We start from the raw sequence: 17,438 nt of genomic DNA on the forward strand, positions 1-17,438 counted from the left end.
TTTAATTGTTGGTGGGGAAATATAGGAAAAATATTGACATGAATTATTTCTAAAAAAAAAAAATCAATAGCTGATTTTCACGAGTAATACTAGAAGTTCATTTTGTGTTTTTCCGAGAATGATGTGACTTTTAAAATTACTGTTAGACTTGTGATTGATCACTATTAAATTTTGATCAAATGATAATTTTAAAAGTCATCTCATTCTTTAAGGGGCATAAGAGATATTTTTAGAATTACTCGATTTTCATTGTTATGTGGTTATAATTTAATAACATTTTACTAAATAGGATTTCTATTATTATTATTATTATTATATAAATATCTTATAAAAATTGAATTCCAAAGTTGGGCTGGCCCAAAAAGAAAAAGTTACTTGGTTGACCTAACACAAGCCCGGTCCACACTGATTAGCGCGAGGTTACACGCGCCAAACTCCCGCACGTGCACTCCAATCGCATCACTGTCCCCTCCTTCTTTCCCCGCCCAGTCGTAGCTCCATTTCAAAATTTGTGTGTGGGAGTGGGTGTTTGAAACCCTAAGATGGAAATCACGGAAGAGCAACGGAAGCGAGCGGAGGCGAACCGCCTAGCGGCGCTGGCGAAGCGCAAGGTCCTTCTAGAATCCTCCTCCGAGCAACAACAGCAAAAGCGGCTGCCACAAGACCCCTGGGAGCTCTTTAAGTGCCGAAAGCTCTCCGGCGAAAAACGACCCCCTGCCGACCCGGTTCCCATGCCTGAGAAGTTCAGGGTCAGGCTCGAAATCTGCTCGCCGGACTCGTTCTTCGCCGCGCCCGAGGCTGTCCAGGGATTTATGTGTCCGGGAGACGAGGAGTGCTTGCGAAGACTGAGCGATTGTTTGTCCGCTGTAAGTGGTTTTTTGTTTTGTTTGGGTTGTGAGAAAATGGTGGAAAACAATTTATGTAGAAACCCATTTCGCAACCAAATTGCCATCTTATAGTTAAAAAAAATGTAGCACTTTACCCGCTGGGTCGATTTTTTATTTTCTTTGGCTTCATGGGTTTAATGTATTTAGGTAGCAATGAGATTGCAATTGTATTTTCTGGGTTTTCTTTTCGATAAACTTGATTTGCACTCAAAAGTTTAGATCATTTGTGCCTGAGAAAATATTAAAGGATGTAGCTTCAGTAGATTAAGTATATATTTGACAAATCAAAAACTGCCCAAACCATTGCTGGGTAAAATGTAATCGACGATTTTATTTATTTATTATTTTTTTACAAATTTCGAATATATCTTAACATTTGCGTAGAGCTAAGTTTCTGTTATGTTGACATTTCCTAGGTCATGCCATCACACTACACTCAAAATCATGGTGGTGGGAAGGCGTGTGTTTATAAGCTGAGGGATTACAATTCTGTTTTGAGATGTTTAAAGAGCTGGAAAAGCATTGAGGTGGAAGAGATACCATGGGGGACGTTTAATGTTGTCGAGAGGCTTTCTCATTCATTTATTTCAGGGCGGTGGATACCGTGCAGGCCAGAACACCTGTCTGATGAGAAGGTTGATGAGTTGATTGGGAAGCTACCAAAGACGTTGCTCGACACACTCTTGCCCTTCCAACTTGAAGGTGTGAGATTTGGCTTGCGAAGGGGTGGTCGGTGCCTTATTGCAGATGAAATGGGCCTGGGAAAGACACTGCAGGTATGTACAAATAGCCGATGTGCCTTTAATGCATGTACCATCACTGATGTCACTGTTCATGAATATAATGCTTTGGAAGTTAGAGTCAACTTATACATTTGCACATGATTTGTCAGTGTTTATAATGTAGGAATTACATTGATATATAGAAAGCTTAATTTTCTGACTATGTATACACATTGATAGGCCTGCCTTTTATATTTTGAAGTTTTCTTAGAAGATGGCATGATACTTAAAACTTTTTTATATGCTTGATCTCTTTTCAGGCTATTGCTATTGCATCCTGTTTCATGAATGAAGGTTCTACACTTAGTTGTATGCCCAGCTATTTTGCGCTTTTCATGGGCAGAAGAATTAGAACGTTGGCTTCCCTTTTGTTTGCCTGCTGATATCCATCTTGGTAATATTTTCTTTCCATATGTTCTTTTTTTTTTTTTTTTTTTTTAATTTTTTTATAAACAAAATCTTTGTTTTTTGTAAACGCAAATCATTGAAGCTGGTCATAGATAGAACACTTTACAAAAGAGCTTATCGTTCCAAGCTTAATGAGCTGGGTCCTTCGTCAAAAACACAAGAAGAAAAACTTTTATGATTTTAAAAATGTGCCCTAGTCATGCTTCTAATTGACTTCTTATTGATAAGGTATTTGTATTTATTCCTTGCTACGTAGACACAATATTTTGTTGTCCTTAGTGCTTGCATGTTCCTTCTGACTCCAGTTTTTGGGCATCGAGATAATCCTACCTCTTTAAAGAGATGCCCTAGAGTTGTGGTTATTTCTTATACAATGCTTCACCGTTTGCGAAAGAGCATGCTTGAACAAGAATGGGCTTTCTTGATAGTTGATGAATCTCACCATGTACGGTGTTCTAAGAAAGCATCAGAATCAGAAGAGGTACAAACTGTGGCCTATATATCTTTGTATAGAAAGTTTATTGGTGGATTTGATCTCTTCTTCTTACCTGTTAAAGAAAAAATAAATGATAATGATGCCTCGATAGGAGGTGGAATAATTATATCCCTCTTTACTAGCCATATTTCTGCCCATGACCATATAGCTGTTTAGTGTAAAAATACTTTCCAAGTAACATAAGTCCATCGTTACAAAGATTTCACATTTTTTAACAGTTTGATTTTGTTTCAAACAAATGATACCTATTTGGGTGGAAGAGTTTCTACATGTCTCTGTGTCAGGTGACCTATTTCTATGTGGTGCTAGTTTAGAGAGGAATTTTCTGCTTGAGTTGTGAAATATATTTGGCTTGTGCTTATATTCTCTTTTATAATGACTGGTAGGAGAGATGCTTCTAATGGACGAACTATATTATGTACCTTTTGTACAAACTTGTTTCTGAATTTGCATTCATGTTCAGGTTTTTTTTTTTTTTTTGGATGTTATGGTTAGTTGACTGTACTTTCATTTTCAGAGAACCTTTACCATATGTTATCATTTTTTGTGTGTTGACAGATAAAAGCTGTCCTTGACGTGGCTATGAAGGTCAATCACATAGTTCTATTATCTGGGACACCTTCTTTGTCTAGGTTGTGCCACCTGTGAACAATGTTGTCATTCAGTTTTTGTTGTGCCTCTATCCTGCTTAGCTTTCTGATGTTTTTTGTGGGTTTATTTTCAATCTATGTTCAACATTCTAATATCTTAGTCGTATTTTTTCCTAGGTGATCATAGGCCATATGACATTTTTCATCAGATAAATATGTTATGGCAAGTTTTCTCCACACCCTTATATCTTACAAGATTGATTTTCATTTCCATAGTTTGTTAGTTAATATATTTTTTCTTGACAATTCTGCTGTTTATAGGCCTGGTCTACTGGGCAAGACCAAATATGAGTTTGCAAAAACTTACTGTGCCGTCAAAGTTGTCCAGGGTTCTCAAGGAAAGTTTTATCAGGTACTCTTTCTAGTAGTTTTAGAAGGGCACTATATGGTTCCATAAATTAATTTTTGCACTGCCTTGTGGTTAAGTTGTTGTTTTAAGAATCCAATAAGAATTTAATAAAATAAAATAAAAGAAAAGAAAAAAAAGAGAGAGCATCAAGCTGATACATGCTTGTCGTGAAAATGATTAGAGCCCATGCGGCTAACCCTATTCATTGGTGATGAAGTTATCTTTGTTTTCTATTTAGACATTGCTAATAGGTAAGCCATGTGATTGGCTAATGGAGATACTATAACTTATAATCCAGGGAATTGTGGATAAAGATCAATGTCTTTTATGACCATCAGCTTTTTCCCATATTCTGCTCCTGAAATTGAAAGTTTTAAAACATTTCATATTGTTAATGCAGGATTTCTCAAGGGGAATTCGCTTGGAGGAGTTGAATGTTTTGCTTAAGCAAACCGTTATGGTCTGTGCTCTTGTTCTCAATATGCTTGCTGCAATGCTCATACATGTGTGATGGGTTGTTTTGTAATTCTATCTTCACAAAAAGCCACGCCACTGTCAGTATCCCAACATCAGCTGCTAAATGGAAATTTAAGTAGCATGTGTATTTGATTCTTTATATTTAGAAAAAAGAACTGCTATAGTGATGGCTGTTTACAACCTTGCCCCATTTTAGAAATTATTTTAGATTTTCACCAATTTTTTTGGGTACTAACAATGTAAAATCATATTTATTATCATGATTTTGGGGAAAATAGCCACTCATAGAAGGTCATTGTAACTGTTTAGTTAGGAGTGTGATTTTGGAGCTAGGTCCGTGACTGTTGGTGGACGCCAATGTCTTACCTACATGCAAGAGCATTTAATAGTAGCTCAATTTTCTCTTAGTTTCTTGGCTGTTCATAATACATTATTTAAGAGCATGTTTAGCATATAAGTAGCTTATGCAGTAATTTGCAGTACACCTAGTTAGATATGCTTATCCAAGAAGAATAACTCTAGGGCAATACTGTTGTAAACGTCCAAGCAGTTCCTTATCTGGCCTTTCTTTTTGAGAATATTTCTGATTCTTTGATCTTTGTTTCACTATTATAGATAAGACGTTTGAAGGAGCATTTACTAGTGCAGTTACCACCTAAGCGTCGGCAAATTGTAAGATTATTGATGAAGAGATCAGATATAGTTTCGGCCAAGGCTGCTATTCGGGTGGTGAACAGTGATGCTTCCGAAAAAAGTGTTGCCGAAGACATTACTTCAGAAAATTTAGATGACTCTGATGGTAAGATTGAATTACTTATCAAAAACATTTCTACAACTGTTTTGCATCAAGTTGATATGATCGAGTTATGAGCTACTTTTGTTATAATTTATTCGTTCTTGATTTTTGGAATTAGGGTATTTCTGTAATTTTGTATTTTCTGGATGGTTTGTAGTTTTGGTCCATTTGGACTATATTATGGATGTTATGTTATTTAAAAAATAAAAAAATAAAAAAATAAAAATATATATATATATTATAGGCTTCTAATGGTTGTCTAATTTAGGTTTAGTAGTTAAAATCCTTAAGTCCAACTCATATTGGGGCTAGGTATTAGATCTTTATATGTGCGTAATTTTTTTTTTTTTAATTCAAAGACAGTAAGTTTTTGTTAAATTTTCAATGTTCATAATGAAATTATTTTAATCTTTTTTATTCCATGTATTATTCTCATTATGCACATAAAAAGGAGCCATATAAGATGAAACTATAACATATGAGCTTAGTGTTACTTCACCATCGAGAAACGAAAGCTTTTTTTTTTTTTTTTTTTTCAAGTAACTCAATTTCATTAGAAAGCACAAAGAGGTGCAACCTGTGTATTTAGAAAGTATACATGAGTGTCCTCAAAAGGTAGCTCAATCGGCTAGGGACTACGCCTCATGAAGCGGATGTCACTAGTTCGAATCCTCTCTCCCTCTTTTGTGTGGACATATAAAATAAATTCAAAAAAAAAAGAAAGAAAAAAATATATATACATGAGAGATCGTTTATTTTGCATACTTCCTGTGTATTCGGGTTGTGCATTTTGCCTTTAATGATATTTCGATTACTTAAAGAAAAAATATATAGGAGAGATCCGCTATAAGGAAGAAAAAGAAGCACAGAAGTCCAAAAATTCAGTAAAATTAGAAAACTGGGGACTATTATATGTCGCCATCCATGCATAAAGGGATTTGAACATAATGAAGTTTAGTTCTATCATCGAAATCTCGAAATTTTCAAAGTCCCTTGCATTCTGCTCTCTCCAATTGCACGACATTAAGCACGTAGAACCCATCCTTCAAACTTTTAAAATGTTACGGCTACCCATATGGCGTTTCCAGCTAACCAACAACTCTATTACCTTTCTAGGCATTACTCACTGTACACCAACCAAAAAGACGGAACAACACAACCCATAATTCTCTTATCACCTCACAATGCATAAGAAAATGATCTATGGACTCCCCCAACTCTTGTACATACAACCCCAGTCTACCAATACGACGCTCATGTTCCTTTAGTTACCCAAAGTTAAGCTCCTAGAGCCGTCGTCCACAAAATCCTGCTGCCAACAAAATCTTGAAAAACTCTAGCTCTTCCTAAAACCTATGATAAACTTGCTGCCAACAAAATCTTGCAACCTGACCTGTGACTTTGCTTTCTAATTTCAGCCACTTTAAAAGCCATCAGAATTCAATCTTTTCTAAAAAGATCTAAGCCAGAAACCCTGGGTTATCTTTCTCAACCTTTAGAACTTCAAAGCCTCAAAACTTTTTCCCCAAATGTTTGCAATCAAATAACCCTTAAAACATCATGTTGCTGCTGCCGTAAATTAGATTTTGTTCTTGAGCTCTTTGTTCTGCATCATCACATGTCAAGTATTCCTATTTGGCAACAGCAGATGGATGGAGAAATGTCCCACATCCATTTACAGTATCTTATCATTTAAATAGACATCATTTTATGCCTATTATTCCACACATCTGACCATATTGTCCATGTCATTCCACTGATCAATTACATCATTTATGTAATACTTATAGATTCATCTAACATGAATTATGTTCTTAATTTTAGTTTGTTGATTTTGCAAATAAGAGCTCGTGAAAAGCTGCTCTATTATGGAAGAAGCGCATTAATTCAAGTTGCTTTTGACGTGTTTGAGTTTGGTTGTCACTTGAGCATTTCCTGTTTTGAGTCATTCTTGATCATAATCTAAACAAGTGGTATCCTTATAATATTTCTTAGCTGCATGTGGATACTTGGGCTTGCACCCATAAACACGCAGAAAGACACTATTATGTCTCTCCATTCAAACATACAGACACACTTAACTTTAAGAAGGTATCTGTAGGAGGATGAATTATTTAGAGTACGGTATCTGGATATGAAATTGTTTTATAAACTTATTTCATCTTTGATAAGAATAATTTGACAGGTTAATTAGATGCTGATGTTGCAAGCTGTTAATGCTTTCATCTGATGTTTAACTTGATAATAAGTTGTCTATGGAGTGCTGCTTTATTATTATTGGGTGAAGAAGCCATTTTTGAGTTTACAATTCATGCATATAGCCTGATTTTATGCACATTTATTTCTCTCCCTATGCTTTCAGTTAGTGGTGATCGTTGCAGTCCAGGGAAGCTCTCCTACCAAGAACTAGGTGTTGCAAAGCTCTCTGGTTTTTGTGAATGGCTTTCCATTCATCCACTTGTTGCACAGTCAGATGATACAGAAGATTTGGATTTGCACTGTAGTTCTCATAAGATGATAATTTTTGCACATCATCTTAAGGTCCTTGATGGAATACAGGTGAGACTCTTTCTCAGGTGGTGCTTCCCGTTCAGTTATTGAAAATGGCCTGAATGCACTTGTGGTAACCACTCCATTCGAGGGTACTGGGGTATATTGCATAAACCCTATATATTACCAGGATCTCATATAATCTCTTATCCTCTCATACTTTCTTCATCCCCCCCACTCTGTATCCGAGGTGTTCCCAAACTAGAAGCATGAGTACTTAGGGTGTTGTTAAATAAGTAAGAATATCTTGTATTCCTGCTATGTTTTGTCTAGGATACTTAAATAAAATATTTGGTTTGGATGTAATTTGTCAATTCGGAATTATCAGGAATTTGTATGTGAGAAAGGGATTGGTTTTGTCCGCATTGATGGAAATACACTTGCCAGAGATAGGCAGTCTGCTGTACTGTCCTTCCGATCTTCAAATGAGGCACGTATACTGTTCTCTTTCCCAGCTTTATTTATCTACGGTGTGTTTTTACCTTTTGGTTGTTTGTTGGAAGTAAAGGTTTTCTGGGATTTAAAAGCAGTAATTGTATGAAGATCATCAAGCATAACTAATGTGTTCTCACCATTTGAAGTTTACCAAAACCTTGATCAAGTTTACAAGCTTGTGTCAATGCCCAATGTGGCAATCAAGTCCACTTCCCCAGATTTTAGCCCGTATATAATTATTTGGTTTGATGTGTTGGATGTCCTTCATCAGGTTAAGATTGCAATAATTGGTATAACTGCTGGAGGCGTTGGACTTGATTTTTCGTCAGCACAAAATGTTGTGTTCTTGGAGTTGCCTCAATCCCCATCGTTGATGCTTCAGGTCCAACACTATTCAACAATTTTCCTAAATTTGTATATTACTAGTTCAGCAATATGCGTAATTGCTCCTATTCTTTTTTGTAATCACTTCAGTAGCATTGAATTTCTCTAATATGATGATTGTCTGCCAACCATGAAATCTCGTAGTCACACCATTATCATACATATGTTTTCTGTTTTTGATGCAATTCAGCGCTGTTCTATTTGTAAAGCATTTCCGCGTATTATAAGGAGTCATAAAAACAAAGGGGGAGCATCTAGTCATCAAAACAAAGGAGACACTTCATAAGGCTGGTTGGCATGCTTTTGAGTGATCCATAACTTAGAAACCAAATTTTTCATGTTGAGATGAATGTGTGGCGAGACTGGACATGATAGAGTTAGAGGCAGACACATTTAATTACAAATAATCAGCACAATTTAAGTCTAGGATAAATGTTTGATTCTTTCCCAATTTTATATTAGCGACTATTTGATTGTTGAAGTTCCTTTGAACTAATTTTGAAGGCCGAGGATAGAGCTCACAGGCGAGGGCAAACTAGTGCAGTCAACGTATACATTTTTTGTGCGAAGGTTCGAAATTTTTGTTTTGTCATTAGATTTTGTAGACATTTCTATTTACACATAAACTGATGCTTTGTTCACATTGTAGGATACCATGGATGACTTACATTGGCAAAAGTTAAACAGGAGTTTATGCCGTGTTTCCTCTACAATGGATGGAAAATATGATTCCATACAAGAGATACCGGTATCCTCCCACTCACTTCTTCCTGCCTTTATTTTTAGGTAGGAGTAGCGCTGTTACTGGAAATGCTCATTTCAAACCAATAGTTTTCCTAAATTACCCTTTTCAACTTACAAACATGTAGTTGAAAAGTTTTGAGACCTCCACTTACTTTCTCGCTGAACTAACTGTTGACTTTGCATGTCATTATATACAAGAGCAGATAGGAATGATCCCTAGACACTGTAAAAATCTACGAGATCTAAGATAGATTGTGAGAAGAAAAATTTGATTGGATTTTCTTTTGGCCATTACTTTGGATTGACTACGTCCTTGTTTAAGCGGTGGGGTGTTGGTTCCTTTGTTTCTGCTATATATTAGATTTTAATGGAGGGGTGCCTCTTTATTTTTTAGGGGATTTCATGGGCTAGGTCTGATAGATGATATCTTCAGTGCTTGGCATGTGAAGATGTTTTCTAACAACTAAGAAGGGTCATTTAGCTCTGGAAGGAAAGGAATTAAAAGATTCGTGAAGATGGTTATCACTTGAAGTTGAGTTAAAGTTGTACACGTTGGGTGTTTGATCCCTTTCTCTAGCTAAGTTGGCTGGGATTCCCCTATTTGTTATATGTGCTTTGGTTGGTTTACTTTTAACTTGTACATCTTTATGTTTTGACTCTTGATTTTACTTGTACATCTCTCTCTCTCTCTCTCTCTCTCTCGCACGCGTGTGCGGCTTGATTCTCAGGATCTTGGACAGCCTTATCGGCCTCTAGATGTCTTTGATTTACAATTTCAATGTGGAATGCAGAATGTGTACTTCCATTCTCTTTGGACTCTCTGTTTAATGGGAGAAAAATCAAAGACCAAGTTTTATCGAACTTTCAAGGACTATGAAATGTGCTTAATTGGGCAGCTCTTTTAGTATATACAAATTCAGTAATTCAAACAATATAGATGTCATGTCTGGTTAAATGAAGCAGATAGAATTATAATGATAATGGCAACTAGACCAAGCATCTCTTCTGTTAGTTTTTTAAATTCATGTGGCCCTCATTTTGCTTCGTACTCTGCTGTGAGCATCGGAGCTTGGTCATGTTTTGGAACTTGGTTTCTCTTCTGCCTCACTGGCTAATCCCTTCTGCCTGGCATATTGGGCATTGTTGATGTTATGAAATACAAGTTTTTGACTTTTTTAGGTAGTTCATTTATCTTTGATTTCATTATTATTGTTAATTAATTCTTAGTTTGTTATATTACACGTCATCTTTTTGATTGCCAGGTTGAAGGTGTCTCTTATTTGGAAACATCTGGTAAAAGTGATAGAAGTTATGGAGATCAGATTTTTGGGGAAGCAGGATGTGGTAAACTCTCTTCAGAGAGGATGAAAGTGCCAGACTCTGGCTTAGCTATGAATTTGCAGCCATTTGAAGCATATGGTGAAGTAGCTGAAAAAGTAAATGATAGATTAGAAGAACCTTGTAGCTCTGGTGGTGGCAGTCCAACCCAAAGAGATGATCTTGATATTAATGTAAAACTTCAACTTTTAAGAAAATATTTTAAAATTTCCTTATAGATTTCCTTCCCTTTTTCCCCATCCATTTTTGCTATGAATTACTTCTTTGGTTGGCTGAAATAGACAAATTTTATTGTTAGAACAGGCTCATATGGTTTCTGGTGTGGCTATAGTCGAGGTTCCTGTTTCAGACGGAACATTGGAAGTAAATTATTCTGAGGCTGAAACTGGAATTGCTGGCAAAGTTTCTCCTTGTAAGACGAATGAGGGCAGTGAAGATAACCATAGACTGGAAAAGGTACAACTTGAGTAATTTTTCTGTTTCAGCATAGACAACCGAATCACTATTTCTTCTAAGAAATAATTAATATAAGGAGTTATATTGATATATATTTGAGAATGCAGGAACTCAAATTCTATCCTCCATCAACAGTAGATGATGTTGGACCTGCTCAGCCAATTGAATCTGATGAAAGTTGCTTTGACCAAGTAGGTTACTTGCGATTTGAGGTAAGGTACCGACGCAGCATAGATTACTACTGCGATGCATTTCCTTTGTAAATGTGGCAAAGGTCCTAATAAAATTATCTTTGCTTACCATCGCCATATTCTTCTGAAATTTATGAGTTTGCATTGAAATTTGTTGCAAAAGAGTAAAGCCTGTTACTCTTAGGGAAAACTTATCTCTGCATTCATCCATCACTAGATTATGGCTGTGACAATCAAGTCTGATCGGATAACTTTCTGCCATATGCAAATGCTTTCTCTATCTCTGTGTTGGTCGGTTGTCTGAACAATTTTTACTTCTGGTAGTTGCAAGTACTGATGTAAGAGTACATATGAAAGCAGTTGTACGGGCTTTAATGAATTGTGATCAGCTTTGTCTACTTTTCAGGTGAGCCAATATACTGATAGGATCCACTTGTATTCTTGCATTCCTGGGAAAGATTTGAGACCAAGGCCACTTTTTGAGAATTTCCGGCCTGAGGAACTTGAGCCACTAATTTCTCCTGCTGCTGAGGATAACAAAGGATCATCTTTCACATCTTTGAAGGATAACCCAGCTTATAGGCATGCTCTTGTGGCATTTGTCAGTGAGTGGAATAGATTAAGGCCCATTGACCGAAGAAAGTTACTTGGGAAATCTTTGCAACTTCCATTGACTCTTGAGTTGTGCTACTTGAGCGAAAGCATTAACCACAACAATGGGGTCTGTCTAATTGAATTTGAACTCTGATTCTTTCCTGGATGTTACTGTATAATGATTTAGTAACAATTCTATTGTTCTCTATCCCAGGGACTGCTGAAGGGTAGAAGTAAGAGACGCTCGACACCTTTATATGAGATTAGTAAGCCTTTACCATCAAATGCTGTGTGGAAAACGATTAATTTGTGTAGTGGATTTGGAAAGAAGGAGAAAGAATACAGTCAGGGTTGGACCCTGACAGATGAACCTCTCTGTAAACTCTGTCAGGCACCGTGCAAGTAAGTCCAGATAAATGATCTTGCTATAATTATATGCGTTGTTTCAGTGATATTGTTTACTTTCAGGGGCAACAATGCCAAGACACCAGAATTTTTTGAGGATCTTTTCTGTAATCTAGACTGCTTCCAAGAATTTCGTTTAAGAACTAGCAACAGATCCCTCCGTCAGGTTTGAATATGAACTATATTGTACATTATGATTAAGTTGAACCTATTGTCATCTAGGATATCTTTTGTTTGCTCACATGGGGTATTTTGAATAAAAAGTCTTGGGTGCTTTCTCAATATTTCTCACTTGTTTCCTGCTCAATCATATTTATTTGAAGTAACATAATTTTCAGGAACTTTTTCAATTAGAACATGGGGTCTGTGCAATCTGCCAATTAGACTGTCATAAGCTTGTGAACCACATAAGACCTTTATCATTATCAAGACGACAAGCGTACATAGAGAGGGTTGCACCAAATGTGGCTAGACGAAAGAACCTGTAAGTTTCTGAAAGAAAAATGATGGTGGTAACTTTATTTGTTGCAGGACAAAATAATAGACATTATTACATTCTAGTTGAATGTGGTGTTTGTATGGCTACATTCATTGAGCTCAATAATATTCTTTTTTATGTTTATCAAGTGTACATCCTCTATCTTTAGAAAAGAAAATAATGCTGTCCATCTATTGAGCTCATTTGGTAGACTTCCCTCAAGTGCTGGGAAGGGTTAGACTCTTGTTACGGAGTAAATCAGCTTGTGTGATACTTAACCAATAGGCTCATCTTGTTTCTTCCCAAATGGCTGTGATGATCCCAAACCTAACTATATCTGTTTGATATCCTGCAGGCTAAATAAGCTTGTTAATGATCCAACAGAGGGCAATGCATGGCATGCAGATCACATTGTTCCGGTCTACCGAGGTGGAGGTATAATACTATTTTATCTTGAGACTAATGTTTGGGGGCTTGCTCTCCCTGGAAGTGTGATCTGTCTACTTGATGTCTTCCATACCAGTTTATGTTTGAACTTGCAACTCCTGCAGATAGTCCACCTTGAATTTATAGAATTTTTTTTTATCATTCAGTGCATGGATAATATACAATGGTCTCAGTCATAGTGTCCATGGACTCCAACACAAGTCATTATCATCGTAATAACTTGGTGATAATACAACAACCCTATAACAGTTGATCTTGCCAATATGTAAAACAGTGTTTAGACAATTCAACAAGATCAAAGTATTCTGATATAACTAGAAACACACAGTAGGACAATGTAAAAAGGACAAACTCAATGCTCCAGGGATATCAAATATATGGAACTATCCTTAAAGTCGTCCCATATGAGATAAGGTACCACCATGAGTGCCTTTCCTTTTCTAGGTACTTCAAAGAGCACATTATCATTATGGAAAATAGAACAGCTATGTTTTGATGATTATACTCTCTTTTTTATGAAATTTTTTATATAACTAACTATTCAATATAAGCAAATGTTTAAATAGTGGTTATTTTCAATCCAATTTATACCAGAGCTTGATGCATGTTATGAATCAGTGTACAAGTTAAAATCATTATATCTTGACCTGCCACATTCTTAATTAATCTAATGTATTGGTACATCCTGGCCCCCGTATTGAGAAGATGAGAGTAACCCACATAGAGTGGGGGGTTTATAAAAATATTCACGAGTGTTAAGTCCCACATTGTCGCCTCGTTACTAAGTGAAACTGAGCTTTATAGTGAATTATAGAGAAACTTCAAATTGACTTGACATTTTGAGGTGATAGCGCAGACGTGGGTAGAGCTTTTCCCTGGGTCGTTACAAATGGTATCAAAGCCACCTAGTAACGACAGACCATGTGGTACTGGAGCACTATATGACGTGGCTCACTGTATGACGTGGCTAATGTAGGACAACAAGCAATATAAGAATAAAGCTTAGAGAACAAAGAGAATAAAGCCAAGAGAGGGAAGAAGCTTGGAGAAAAGCTTTAGAAAGGGGAGAAAACATAAGACATTAGGGGAAAGGGAAAGACAAATTCATGTCTCACAAATTTTCATTTATAATCAGCTGCTCAATACATCAGAAAATTATGTTTAAATAGGCGAGGGCTAAACCCTAATCCTAACCCTAGTAGTACTTGGGCTAATGGCCCGCTAAAATAACATAAGGCCCCAAATGAAAATAAATAGTCTCAAATAAAATTAATACAACCCGTCTGAAAATAAATACTAAAATAATAAAAGCCCAATAATTAGCATAATCATGTGATTTGTGACTCATATTTGGTGCTCCGCATCAGTGGCCTTGACAAAGACGTCAAGAATTTAAAATGGGGAGTTTTAACACTCTGGTCTCATATTGAGAAGGCGAGGAGTAGCCCTAATAATCATGAGTACTAAGTTTCACATTGCTTTGTTACTAGGTGAAATTAGGCTTTATAATGAATTCTAGAGAAGCTTCAAATTTACTAGTTCTTTTGGGGTGATAGCGCAAATGTGGTTAGTGCTTTTTTCTGGGTCGTTACACTTTATAATAATTAAGGTATCCTTGGATCTCTTTGACAGTTTATCCAGTCATATAGGGGCTTCTTAGCCCCGTACATGAGCAGGTGAAAATAGTCTGACCAGATTCTTCACTTACATTGTTTGGTTAAATCATGTTTGTTGTACAAATATCAGAATCTAGTGTCACCTGTTCAAAACCAGCGACGTGCTTGCTTTTGCTTCAATTTGAGAGCTGGGGCACGTGGACTTTCCAGAGTCCACTCTTTTTGGTCCAAGCATTCAACTTCCCTAATCCACTTGATGATTAAACTTAAGCCCATGGATTTCTGTACAGGACTTGAATTCTTCTGGACATACTAAAATTACTAATACTGAATTGCCTCTGCTAACATCAGTCCAATAGGCAATAATAACCAGCAAGTCTCTTCACAATTTTAAAGAGAATACCTGTTAGTGGTGGTGGCATTGCTGAAAACTTTTTTTTTTTTTTTAACGATGACTTTGGTAAGGGTTCATATATCTTTTAAGGCTTCTTTTGGCTTGGAAATTCCAATCCTTTTCGCTTTTTTTTTCCTTTCACGCAATATAGGCAGATTGATATAAGCTTGGTTCAAAATTTATTAAATTTATCTTTTTTAAAATTTCTGTAGGTGAATGCAGGCTAGAGAACATGAGGACTCTGTGTGTGGCATGCCATTCTGATGTTACAGTAGCACAAGGTGCTGATCGACGCTCAACAAGGGCCAAAGCTAGGAAACAACTCAAAGTTATTATGAATGACCTCAAAAAATATCAGAAGACCAAAGAGACGAACACTAATATTGAGGTATACAGGTCTCCTGTTCTAATGAAGTTTAACCGCTTGGGCTAAATGGAGGGGAGGGGGCTGCTTTGATGTGCATTTTGATACCCCAGGATGCCTTCTTTCATGATAACATCAATCTTGTAGAATTCCCTAAGTACCCATCATGGAATAGTAATGACAACCCACAGATGGCGGACTTATGTTAAATCATTGTTGATCATATGTTTTAGAATTTAAAATCTTTTTGTGCCTGTTTAACTTAGAGGTGGAAAAATATGAAAGAAATTTTTTATTTATTCTTCACACTGGCTAAGACATCTTACCTTGTTTCATGGCTTCATTTCAACTGGGTTAAAGATTCCTGTAAATTAGGCTACCTCTTTGTGCTTTCTTCTTTTATTATGATTTTCAAGCTTGAAATGCATATGAAGAGCTTGAGTTTTTACTCTGCATGTGGGAAAGACGGAAAGAGTGGTTATTGTCTGAAATGGTTAAAGCTGACTGCCCCTTCAGTAATGTTTGGAGACATGAAAACATAATTAATTATGTGCTTAAAGTTACAACCTGATTCCTTATCCAGAAAAAATTACAACCTGATTGGACTAAGGAATTTCAGGACCAAGGGCATCCAGAGAAACAGGAAAACATAATTGAGGACGAGCTTTTAGTCAAGGTTCCTGGGAGTGCCTATTCTGGAGGAGAAGGCACTTGTACCGGAAATGAAGTCTTGGAAGAGTCGAAAGAAGAGAATCCCTACCATGTAGCACCTGCAAGCAGTAGCTAATTTGAACATGCTCAACTCATCCCAGATGTCTCTTGTATAATTGTAGAACTAAATATTTGAGAAGAAGTATTTTGGTGATTCCTGTGTCTTCTCTGGAGGATGGGTGCTGGAAGTGAGATTTAGAAGAGTCTCCAAAGGAAGGTATGATCCCTGCAGTGTGAAGAATCTGCCAGCAGAATCCAGTTCATAGACTGTTGTATAATTGTAAAAATGGATCTAACCATAACTTTGAGAGAATTTTTTATAAATTTAGTAAATCATTGCTGCTTAAGGAGACAGGGTATCTTGACGCTCTGCTGTGTACCTGTTTTTGGGATAGAGCTGTCAATATCAGGTGATCTAGAAAACCTGGAGAGAACATTGAGTTTGTATTGATAGTCTGACAGAACAAGTCTGTTCAGAAATGGTTGAAAGAAATTGATTATCCATTGGCAATTATATGAACTATGCTTAGTTTAACTAAGGTTACGTTTGGTACACGGAATGTCTATTCCATTAAAAGAAAAAAAGGCTTTATTGAAAATGGAAGAAGGTTAGAGAGGAATAGCTATTCTTCAATTTAAGAAATAGTCATTTTTTCATTGGCCATGGAAATGGCTATTCCATTCCACCTTTTTTCATTTTCAATAAATGCTGTTCTTTTTGTCAAACGTAACCTAAGAGTAAATGTTCTTTGTAGCTATTTCCCTGCTATAGCTTAATTATGTGTTATGATGGAATGCCTCTAGGGATGAATATCTACACAGCGAAAAGAAGGCAAAAAACCTTCAACCAGATCAAAATTGAAGGCTTTGATCATGAAGTGCTCTTGGCATCTTAATTCATAAAAAAAGTTGAATTCAAAACATGCAAAATGGAGTTATATTTTAATTCACAAAACATGAATCTAGTGAGTTGAACAAAGTGGTATGTGCAGTTAAGCCTAAGTGACTTTCCATACTTAAGATGATGTTGCCATCAAATCTTCCTTACCACATTCATCCAATGGAAAATCTACGATGTACCTGTCACATTGTTTTTCCAACACACATATTTTAAAAACAAACATTCATTGTTCCTTGCTTTGTTATCCCAAGATTATTTTAATAACTTGGAAGAAAACTAAAAACGCTTGAAGAAGAAAGCAATGATGACTATTAGAATTCTGATGATTACCCGTCTCTTTGAGTGAATGATCCTTCATAACGTAATCATGCAATGATGACATTCAAGTTTTACTCTCAACAATGGAAGATGTGGGCAGCCTGTTTTTATCAAAGCAGCTTGGCGGTACTATAAGAGAAAGCATGATAAGCCTCTTCGTGAAGCAGAAGACAACACAGCAAGATGCTTTGGCAAATTGACGCGTGGCAGATTTCCACCAAACCAGTGTCAGAATCTCATGATTCTGACACTGGATGCAATTTAAAA

The 17,438-nt window shown here is 36.4% G+C and overlaps 1 protein-coding gene across 1 annotated transcript; it reads left to right on the forward strand.

The window, feature by feature from the left end:
• Positions 1–486: 486 nt before the first annotated feature.
• LOC132176179 (uncharacterized) lies at positions 487–16,302 on the forward strand. The gene is given in 25 exon segments (XM_059588313.1): positions 487–866; positions 1,304–1,663; positions 1,930–1,971; positions 1,973–2,063; positions 2,383–2,558; positions 3,132–3,205; positions 3,351–3,386; positions 3,485–3,575; positions 3,973–4,032; positions 4,665–4,848; positions 7,208–7,404; positions 7,724–7,825; positions 8,102–8,212; positions 8,719–8,784; positions 8,864–8,962; positions 10,221–10,469; positions 10,600–10,752; positions 10,860–10,964; positions 11,350–11,664; positions 11,752–11,939; positions 12,006–12,108; positions 12,281–12,426; positions 12,776–12,855; positions 15,090–15,265; positions 15,861–16,302. Coding segments are annotated over 25 exon segments (3,696 nt in total). The 5' UTR covers positions 487–542; the 3' UTR covers positions 16,029–16,302.
• The last annotated feature ends 1,136 nt before the right edge of the window (positions 16,303–17,438 follow it).

Source organism: Corylus avellana, chromosome ca3, assembly GCF_901000735.1.
Source record: "Corylus avellana chromosome ca3, CavTom2PMs-1.0".
In the NCBI taxonomy this organism is placed as follows: Eukaryota; Viridiplantae; Streptophyta; class Magnoliopsida; order Fagales; family Betulaceae; genus Corylus; species Corylus avellana.